This window comes from Bactrocera neohumeralis, unplaced genomic scaffold (genome assembly GCF_024586455.1).
Source record: "Bactrocera neohumeralis isolate Rockhampton unplaced genomic scaffold, APGP_CSIRO_Bneo_wtdbg2-racon-allhic-juicebox.fasta_v2 ctg3301, whole genome shotgun sequence".
Classification (NCBI taxonomy): domain Eukaryota; kingdom Metazoa; phylum Arthropoda; class Insecta; order Diptera; family Tephritidae; genus Bactrocera; species Bactrocera neohumeralis.
This window is the reverse complement of record NW_026090652.1, coordinates 2,562-12,821: the sequence shown is the minus strand read 5'-3', so window position 1 is coordinate 12,821 and position 10,260 is coordinate 2,562. Positions and strand designations below refer to the sequence as shown.

At 54.6% G+C, this 10,260-nt stretch overlaps 1 protein-coding gene across 1 annotated transcript; it reads right to left on the bottom strand.

Annotated features, from left to right (window-relative positions):
- Positions 1-9,155: 9,155 nt before the first annotated feature.
- On the bottom strand, positions 9,156-9,946 carry LOC126766963 (uncharacterized oxidoreductase YfjR-like). The gene is made up of 2 exons (XM_050484612.1): positions 9,549-9,946; positions 9,156-9,411 (listed from the first exon to the last, which is right to left on the bottom strand). The coding sequence occupies exons 1-2, from the start codon at positions 9,944-9,946 to the stop codon at positions 9,156-9,158; spliced, it is 654 nt and encodes a 217-aa protein (XP_050340569.1).
- Between the last annotated feature and the right edge of the window lie 314 nt (positions 9,947-10,260).

The window sequence follows — 10,260 nt, the reverse complement described above, 5'->3', positions numbered from 1 at the left end:
GGACGATCAAAAAGGGGAAAGAAGTCTTGTTGGCTTCCTTCACTTGTGCAAACATTTGATCCTGTGCAAAGAGTAGTTCATGACCAAAACGTGTGCACGCAGTGAAGCACCGCAATAAAATGGGTCTTGCTGGACAAGCTCCACCACTGGCTTGTTCGCCGACACCAATTTCGCGTTCAATTTCATCGCGGGAAACTTGGGCAGGATGTTCGACATGCAGGCCGCCATCTTCCTCAACAGCCCCCGACGACAGGAGTACCAAGAGCAGGTCCGCTTAGAATAACGCCTTGAAGTACTCCGGATCACGCATGGCTGTACGTGCGTGGCGATAAGGCCGCCCATCGAGTGTCCCAGAAGAAAGCGGGGCAGCTGCGTCAGCTCCGGGTACTTGTCCAGGATGTGATGCACAAGAGCTGGTAGTCGTCCACAAAGTGCGAGAAGCGTTCCACGTGTAGAGGCGAACTCCTCGCTCCTCCCGCGCCTTGATTGTCGACCGAGAAGCAGACGTAGCCCGCCTCCGTAAAGCGCAGGGCTGACGGAGTCGTAAGGCGAGCCGCTGTACTCCCCCAGGCCGCTGATGATGAAGATGATCGCCCTTCACCGCCTTCACCTCGCGCCGCGGCCACCACTGACGAAACGGAGCCACAGGCCTTGCGCGTTTTGGATGTAATTGGGGAAGAGCGTGGGGTCAGGAGGGATGCGGCTCGGCTTGGCGTACGGCAGATCGTGCCCCGCTCGGAACCAGCTGCACATTGGTAATGAAGGAAGTGGCGGTGGTAATGCAATAAGAGAAGTGGAGGTGTGGAAAGCAATAAAAGAGAGAGAGAGAGAAAAGATGCACTACGCGAAACGGAGAGCAGGGAAGTCTGAAGGCAAAAAGCAGTGAGTGTTTGAAGACAGGCGCATGAAAGAAAGCAATTGGGGGACAAGAACTCGCGTTGAAATGGGGCAATGGAAGCTCCAACACCCTCCATGGATCTTTCACCAGGTCGTTCCTTTCTGTTGTCCTTTTTTCGCTGTTGTTGAAAAGAACAGTGAGGGGAGTAAAGCAAATCGGCAAAAACACGCTGTTGGGTTCGTTTTATGCACCGCCAATCACACTTGTTTGGAGGAAAAAGAAAAAAAGGTTAAGCGCTCGACTTGGAGCGCCGTTCCAGCTCAGCCATCAGCTCTCTCGGACCCGGTCATGAAGCTTCTTTCGCTGTGCATCGCGTAGCAACAGGAAACTCACACCGGTGCTGTAGCTCTCTCAGTCTATCTGTGACCTCAGTGAAGTCTTCTTCTTCGTCGCTTCCTCGTTCTCCTCATCGTACAGTGACTGGTGAGCAAGTATTGATGTAGTTGGTCCTTTTCTAACTCAAGGAAGATGAGCTCCTTCGCCTCCTCCGCCGCGGATGCTTTCATGGTGCGGTATGCATCAACCAGTCCCTTTCCCTTCAGTTGCAACTCAGTCGCGGACAGGGCGCGCCAGCAGGTTAACGACGCCTCTACTGCCGTGGAGGAGCGGTGGGAAGCCGGAGGAATCCATCGGCGCTGCCCTGCAGGATAAGTGAGAGACACCCGTGCTTCCGCAGCGCCAGTCTTTTCGATTTAGATTTCACGCTTTTCTTGTCCGTTTGCGTGCCCCCATCCATCGTGCACGATGGCGGGTGACGAGGCAAAGAGACGGGTGAAGTCGCACGCTCCCTCGTCGCAGGCCGAGTGGTGGGCGAAAAAGGAAGAGGCGTCAGCGGTGGAGGAGGCAGTTCGGCAACCAATGGTGCTGCGGACTCGACGACTCCCGCACCGAGTGAATGGAGGGGCAGAGGGGCAGGCATTTTTTGTTCTCTTGCTGTTGGAGCAGCCAGGATAAAACCCAAAGCGGTGGGGTTCGTGTTGGCGGCTTCCACCGCATCAACGTTCAGCAGCGTGCCCTCCACGAGCCTCCGGATGGCCAGGGACCGAAGAAGCTCGGCCCGGACTTGTGATCCAGCCGCGGAGAGATACCGTTCTCGCGGCGGCGGTGCTGCCCTCGCCGTTTCCATCGCTGGAAAGCGCTCCTCATGCGTTGTGTGAGAACAGTGCCTTCGAAATGGAGTGTCGCGATTTGTTCTTGCTGCTTCTCCGTGCGCAGAGTTTCAGCCTTGGCACGCCAAACCGCCAAACATCTTTTCATCCTTTGCTGAGTTGCCGCTTCAAACATGGCATCCGACAGCCTCGTTGTGGATAGCAAAGACGTCCATTGCTGAAAGTAGCGAAGCAGCAAGTGGCGGGTGTGCCGCTGTGCCTGCGCGGTGCTTGCGGTGCGTAAAAGCCAGCGTTGCCACGTGGACGCCCTGAGCAGGCGCTCCCGCTTCGCCTGAAGAGCCGTCACGTGTGCTGCGTGCTGCCCCAGCCGTTGACCACGACGGCGACCCGCCACCCTCAGCCACTGGATCCAGCAACTCCGCACAAGCAACGGAGTGCTGTAGTCACTGCCGCCTCCCACGCCGCGCTCTTGGCCCCATGCAGCCGGTGTATGGAGTCTTGCGACGTCAACCATCAATCGATTTCGCTTTTTGCAAAGTGCAAAGTTGCGCCATCGCTGAAGGCACGACGCCTGCAAAGTCTGCGCCGTCACCGCGGAGAGCGCCGCCACCAGCGACCGGTGCTCGCACCAGAGCTTCCATCGCTGCAACGCGGAAAAGAGGAGAGCCTCGTCCTGTTGTCGGGCAAGGACCTCAGCCCGTTTTCGCTGCGTTTTCTGTTGCTCCACCATGCGACGCCAACGGTGGAGCGCGCGGCGAGACCTGCACCGCATGGCCATCGCCTCGGCTTCCTCTTGCAGGTACTTTGCTCGCTCGCGGGTGTTGAAGCGCCACTGCCAGGCGCGAAAAAAGAGATACCGCGTGTTTCGTTCGTGGTACTCGGCGGCCAGCCGTGCCTGATGAGTGCGGTGCGCTTCTCGCCGTTGCCTTTGCCATACCCACCGTTCCCAGGCGTGTTGCTTCAAGACGGTTTTGTACGTCACGTCTGCCACCAACGTCAGTGCCAAGTCAGCCGACGCGATTCTGTACTGACCCATACCCTCAAAGAGCAGCTCACTTCCCTCGCCATCCTCGACACTCGCGTTTCGCGGAAGCAGACCTCTCCTCATCGCAGGACGCTCATCGTCGAGCGATTGCTCGCTTTCGCAGCTTCTGTCAGCAGTGTCGCCTGTGCTCACTGCGGCGGCAGCGGCGGCGCGGGGAGAGAGAGCCTTTGCGTGGGACAGCAAAGGGGTCAACGATGGGGGAAAGCGGAAGAAGACAAAAAGGAGCCGCTGACCTCGCCGTGAGAACCCGGAGCGGCACAATACCCGACAGGCCACCGGCTGTTGTATTCAGAGAAGTGTATGCCTCCTTTGCTTGTGTCCCGTGTGCTGCTCGGGGGAAAAAACGCTATCCTCTCCTTGACCCTCGCTTGAACAATCGCTGTTGGTGAGGTTCACGAGAATCTCACCATTCCCGCCAAGTTCTGCAAGCATCGTTCTATTTCCAAAACAAAAAAAAGGCAACTGTAATGAAATCAAACTGCCAGAAATCTATGCAAGATTTATAAAGATGTTTTTCTTTGTGTGTGTGTGCTTGTGTTTGCTTGTTTAAAAGAGAGGTGGTGCGTTCTATGCTGTCGTTCTGCTTACGTAAGAAAAAGATGAAAAAGGTCCACATGGGAAGGCAGTGGAAGATACGTCAAGCAGATGGAGCTCTCACAGCGAAGCTACAAAAAAAGAAAACACCCATTTGACATTCACATTACCGTCATAAAGAGGAAGAAAAAAACGAACAGCTTCCGCTGAATGTGTGAAAGATCGTTGAGAAAGGGCGTTTGGGTTCACAACAAGGTCAGAAATGGAAGACTATTAAAAGACAGTGGCTCTTCGGTGAGCGAAATAAATAAAAAGAAAAGAGGAAAGGGAAAAAGAAGAAAAAAGGTGCAAGACAAAAAGTAAAAAAAATGATACACTGGAATGAAGTACAACAGCGTGTTCGTCACGTCTTTAACAAAAAAGAAAAAAATGAAAGTTGGATGAGATGAAAAAGTGAAAAAAAGCAGCAAAAAAAAACATTTAAAAAGAGGTAAATCTTTTTGTTTGTTTTTTCTGAGAAAAAAAAACAAAAAAAACAAAAAGAACAGAAAGCACGTTGCCATGACAGTTGTAGTTGTCGTTGCAAAAAGAGTTTTTACCAAAAGCACTCCAGCTTGGACTTCCCTGGGGACAGCAGACACCACACCAGGCTGCAGCGGCTTCCTCAGCAATTCCAGCAAGTCCGCCTGTTTCGCCGCTCTGCGTGCCTCCAGTGTCAACGGCGGACCGTCCCGTATCTCTGTTCTCGTGGCTGCGACACGCTCTTCCTCGTTTCCGAGGTCCTTAAAAGCAATGGTGCAAGAAGCCGTGCTGGGTCCGCTGCTCCTTTTCGACGCAGTGGCAGCGCCTTGCCTTGGTGAAGGCAAAGACGAAAGAGTCCCTTGAGAGAGCCATCCTCCTCTGACTGCACGTCTCGACTCCACGCGTTCACCTTGGTGGACATCGTTGCGTCCACCTCCTCCAGCGTGTCCGCGACGGTTGTGAGGGGAGCAAGATTCTTCAGGCGGAAGCAATCCCGCAGACGGATGGATCGAAGTGCATTGCAGTCGGTCAGTCCGTTGATGTCAGAGACCGGCGTGTAGGATGCATCGACAGCCTCTAGGCTGGACGCGACACAGCGCAAGGCGCTGAGGCTGCGGATCAGGGCACACTCCCGCACGTTGACCTGACGGAGGTGGGGGCAGCACCGGCTGAGGCGCTTTAACCTTTGGTCGTCCACGGCGTCGGAGAGCGCGAGATCGACAGTCTCCAAGTGCAAAAGAACTTTGGGAGCCGGCGGCACTTGCTTTTTCTGCTCGGCTGGTTTGTCCACCGCTGTCGCGGACGATGAGGTCTGCGTGTCACTTTCGCGGTCCGGATCGGGTAGTGCGTCAAGGAGCTCCGCCGAATCGGGGCACCCGCGAAGCAGCAGCGTGCACAGCCCGCGCCCGCGACACTGACGATCCTCCAGCAAGCGGGTGATGTCCTCCACGTGAGAGTAGCTCAAGTTTAACGTCGACAACCGCAGAGCGCCAAGCACTGCAGCCACGTTGCAAATTGACGGGCACCACAAAAGGGAAACCGTGGAGAGCTGCAGGCACTTGCTGTAGTCGCCTTGCATGGAGAGTTGGCGACTGTTGGAGATGCTGAGCTCGCGTAGACTCTGCAGCTCCGCCACTGCGGAAACGTCGTGGAGCTGGTTGCACCGGCTAATGTCAAGCAGCTGCAAATGACGCTGTCCGCGCAGACCGTCCAAGGAATCGATTGAGGCGTTGTGGATCTTCAAGACCGAAAGGCATGGGAACGCCTGGGGCCCTAGCGAACCAAAGGAACTGGCGAAGCTTTCCATACTTGCCAAGAGAGGGAGCGAATGCAGCAGCGGAAGGCAGCCCGTCTCGTCAGCCAGGTTGAGGCTTCGCGGGGTCAGGATGAGGGAGCGGAGGCAAGAAACGATTACGTCCCCTTGCACCGACTGGAACGGGGGAGAAGCCAGTAATTTCAAAAGCGCAGCGACAGTACGGGTGGTCGCTTCCGCATCCGCGGCGTTCTCCACGCGCTTGATATCCACTTCGAGGGGGACAACGTCCTCTGAGACGGACCAGGAGCCGCCGTTGGCGTCGTTGAGTGCGCGGATTCGTCTTCGCTGGCTCCGCAAAACGGTCTCCTGCTCCTCGGCGTTGGGGTCGTCGAGGCTGGCCGGCACGCTGACATCAAGACTGCTCCCGCTGCTACAACGGCCCGGTAATCGCCGACCGAGCCACCAGCCGCTGAGCACCAAGTCACTGACAACGTGTTCAAGCACGCCTTCCAGGCGATGGTATTCTTGCTGCCGCCAGCGCCCAGAGAGATCACCCTCCCGGCCAAAGCCACCACCACCGCCACCGCTACTGCCATTGCCGCCGCTGGCAAGGTCAAGATTGAGAGAAGCCTCCGCCGATTACGCATTTTCCTTTCGTCCTCGTCGCAGCAGAGGTACAAGTCTCCACGGTGCTTCTCCTCGTGCTGCACCCGCACACCAGCCACGACCTCGCGGCTATACCGCAGCAGCGGGTGAGCGCAGGCGATGCAAATCGATGGGATGTGCGGGGTGAAGTCGAGGACGTGCGTGTAGACCGCGCGAGGAATTCGATTACCGGCGCCAAGCCTCGCTGGAGTTGAGACACTCTGAGTGTTAGACGACATGAGAGCCGTTTGCCTCCAAAGAAAAAAAAACGCAACTGATCGTTTGTCCTAGTTCTACTGCTCTGAAAAGAAAAAGAAAAAAAAAAACAATAAGTGAGTCGGAGCTCAGTCAGAGAAGTCGAAAAGGCCTTTCCTTGCGGACAATTGCTTGGTTGTGTTCGTGTGTGTGTGTGTGTGTGTGTGTGCGTACCAAGTTAAAAGTGAGAGGTTCCTCTCACGGCGAACTACCTGCAGTAGAAAAGACATAACGGAACAACAAAAAAAGAAGGGAAAAGAAAAATAAAAGAAAATGCAGTCGTTGCTGTGACATCCGTTGAGTTATGTATTCGTCGTTTCTCCTCCTATAAAAAACAATTGTCAGGGTTCGCCTTCGGCCATTGCAAACACAATCCTGTGCGTATGTTCTCTTTCCTCTCTCTCTCTGTTTCACAACAGCACATGGAAGTTGTGGTGGGTTAGTTCCATCTTTTTTTTTTTTCACTGTGTGTCAACCGCACAAAAAAAAAAAAATTCTCGGAACTACCGCTAAGATGGCGGTACAAATCGTCTACAAAGGACACAAGAGGATAAAAAAAGAGAAAAAGAACATAATAAAAAAAAAATGGTCAAAAAAAAAAGAGCAAGACATCGCACAGAAAAAAAAACGAAAAGAAGAAGAAAAAAAAGAAAACAAAAGCGATGCTCCCATTACTAAAGTGAATGAATCACTGAAAATTGAAATGTTTTGTTTTACGTTTTTCTTTTCCTTTTTTTGAAAGAAAAGAGAAAACACACAGACACACACACACCACTTGGATGTGGAAGCAACAGAAAAGAAGATAAAAAGAGAGAGAAAAGAAAGAAAAGGGGAGAGTTTCGCGCTTTCGTTGTTACAGAGGATGACGATGATGACGGTGCAGGCGCAAGAATCAGAAGTGTGGAGACGTGGTGGTCTCATCTTCTCTTCTTCCCCCTCCCTTGTGTCTTCGCGTGCCAACCCTGTAGGAGGCTCTGCGTCGACAGCAAGGGCACCTCCATCTATTCCTTCGCCCACGTCCACGGTGGCATTCTTCGCGCGATGATCGCGCAGGACAAAAGCAAAAGGCAATGAGACGCCGCCTGCTTCTTGACCTGCTTCAAGGGCCATCGCGCCGGCTTCTTCGCTCATCCTGACAAAACAATGTCGTTGGGCAGAGAGCGGCAGTTGAAACGTGGACATTGCCACCGGTTCTGTCTGCGACACCGCCAAAGAGAGTGGACTCCACGAGAGAGATGTACTCCTTTGGCTCAATGCCATACTTCTGCACCAGCGCGCTGCCCTCCGCCATCGTCTCGATCGAGCACGCTAACGTGAAGTTGAAGGTGATCTTCATCACATTCGCCCTCTCCGGCTCCGGCCCGTAGTAGCGCAGGCTCTGGCCCAGAGGGGGACGAGCAAGAGTGGGTGCAGGTACTCCCGGGCAAGCTCACTGCCAGCAAAGAGGAGGTGCAGCTGTGCAGCAGCGGCGGCGTCCGGCCGACCAATGACAGGCATCGCCACATACTCCACGCTGTGCTCGCCGTGGAGGGCAACTTGGTGAGACACAAAGGAGACGGGAAGCGTCTCGCAGCTCACGTGGATGGGGTAGGGAAAGGGGTAATGCGTCGTGGGGATACACTGAGCGATCTCTTGGCTTTCGAAGCTTGTTTCTGCATCGCGTTTGTCTCCGCGGACGCACCCATCGCAGCCAGAAGACCGCTCTCCACCAGTACCTCCTGCAGCGCGGCTTCGTCGGCAAAAGCGGTGAAGAGGATATCCACCTGGGCCAGCTCCAAGGGATGCCTCGCCGCGATGGCATCGCCACTGTGCTGTTCGCACTCCGTCATAAGAGAATTGACCACCGACTGCGTCCGGTTGTACAGCATGACGCTGAAGCCAGCCTTCACAAGGTTGCGCGCCATCGGGTAGCCCATCTTGCCGAAGACCGGCAAAGCCAATCAGCGGGAGGTTTTCAACTTCCAAACGAAGATATGGACTCGACGGGGAGGACTTCATGCGCCATTCTGACGCAGTCATTGCTCAAACAGCTTTTTTTTACTTTCCAGCAAGAAAGTGATAGAAAAAAAAAAAAAAAGATCCACAGTCCATGTGAAGCGACACGCAAGGTGTGAGAGAGAGGAAACGCAAGCCAGAGCGCGCGCGTCGTTTGAAAATGGCTGATTTGGTTCGATTTTTTTTTTCTTTGGGTCCGCCTTCTTTTTTTTGAGCAAGGAGAAACAAAGAAAAAAGAGAAGCAAAGGAATGCGCATTCTTTTGTTTCTGTATTACAATTCTAACAAATGATGCACAGAATCACAGAGAACAGGAAGCACCCCGCTTCACATGCAAAGAGAGAGAAGAATAGAGTTTGAACAGTTCTTTCATGGATACGGTTTTAATGAAGAGAGGGAAGAGGTAATGAGTCGTCAAGCAGAGGCGACGGTGACTACAGTACGCAATGAAGCAAAGTGTCGACGGTGAGAGAAACGGTGTTGCCCGATGGTGACGCAGCGAACACACACACACACACACACAATAATAACAACAACAAAAAATGAAAAACAGATTTTAAGCAAAAAAAAGAAAAAGAAATGCAAAAAGAGGATTGTCAGTGAACACAAAACGCGGTCGCCTTCCACCACTGTCTGCATTCCGTGTACATTTCAAGAGGCTTCCTCACCCACTCACCCACCACCTCGTCAATGGCCAGTGGACGGTGCCTTTTCTTCTCCTCCGGCTCCGTCTTGGCGGCAACACCGGCGTGGTGTTCGGCCACGACAGGCGAGGGCGCTCCAGTCCCACTCCCCCATCCCGTGGCAATCCCTTCCAAGTAGTGGTCGCGCAAGACAGAGGCAAAGGGCATCGGCGCCGCCGCCCGCTCGCCGGCGTCGAGGGCCAACTTGCAGTCCTTTAGGCCGACGCCGCGAAGGGTGGCGCCTGCGGGCTGAAAGCGGCGTTCGGCGATGATGCCTCCGTAGTTCCGATAGGCCGGGCAGTCAAAGAGCGTTTCCGCAGCAAGGAGACGTACTCCTTTGGTTCGATGCCATACTTCTGCACCAGCGCGCTGCCCTCCGCCATCGTCTCAATCGAGCACGCCAACGTGAAGTTGAAGGTGATCTTCATCACATTTGCCCTCTCCGGCTCCGGCCCGTAGGTAGCGCAGGCTCTGGCCCAGAAGGGGGACGAGCAAGAGTGGGTGCAGGTACTCCCGGGCAAGCTCGCTGCCAGCGAAGAGGAGGTGCAGTTGTGCGGCGGCGGCGGCGTCCGGCCGACCAATGACAGGCATCGCCACATACTCCACACTGTGCTCGCGGTGCTTCGCCACTTGCTGGCGGACAAAGTGAGCGGAGAGGGTCGCGCAGCTCACGTGGATGGGATAGGAAAAAGGGATAGATGACGCCGGAGTGGAGTGGCGCTGCAGCGCCCTCGCTGCTCGACGGGTTCTCCTTCACCGCCGCTTTCTTCGCCGCGTGCTCGCCCATCGCGGCCAGAAGTCCACCGTCCACCACCACCTCCTGAAAAGCTTGGTCGTCGGCGACCATGGTGAAGAGAACGTTGACCTCCGCCAGCTCCAACGGAGACTTGGTGGTGATGGCCTGCCCGGGGTAGATCTCACACTCCTCCACCAGAGACTGGACCACCGGTTGGCTGCGATTGTACAGCATGACGCTGAAGCCGGCCTTCACGAGGTTGCGCGCCATCGGAAGCCCATCTTGCCAAGGCCGGCAAAGCCGATCAGCGGAAGCTTCTCAATTTCGGTCATGGGCAATGAAGGTTCGATAATGGAGAAAAGAAAGAACGAGTGTGTGGATGTGTGTGTGTTTCTGTCTTTCGTGTCCTAACACAGAGATGGCGTTGCACGAAGAATAAAAAGCAACGGTTCTGCACAGGAGTCCTCCATGCATGGAGAACGAGGAAAGGGAGAGAGGGAAAAAAAGGCAGAGAGTGCGAGTGGGAAGGGCAGAAAAGAGAGTGACGCAAAACGGCCCAAGCATGCAGAAGAGGTGTTTATTCC

What these genes read in the sequence shown, in the direction of transcription:
- LOC126766963 (XM_050484612.1), bottom strand. Translation starts at nt 9,946, where the DNA reads ATGGCGCGCAACCTCGTGAAGGCCGGCTTCAGCGTCATGCTGTACAAT. An exon ending in GGCGAAGCACCGCGAGCACA is followed by an intron (nt 9,412 to 9,548) that starts GTGTGGAGTATG and finishes CTTCTGGGCCAG; the next exon opens with AGCCTGCGCTACCTACGGGC.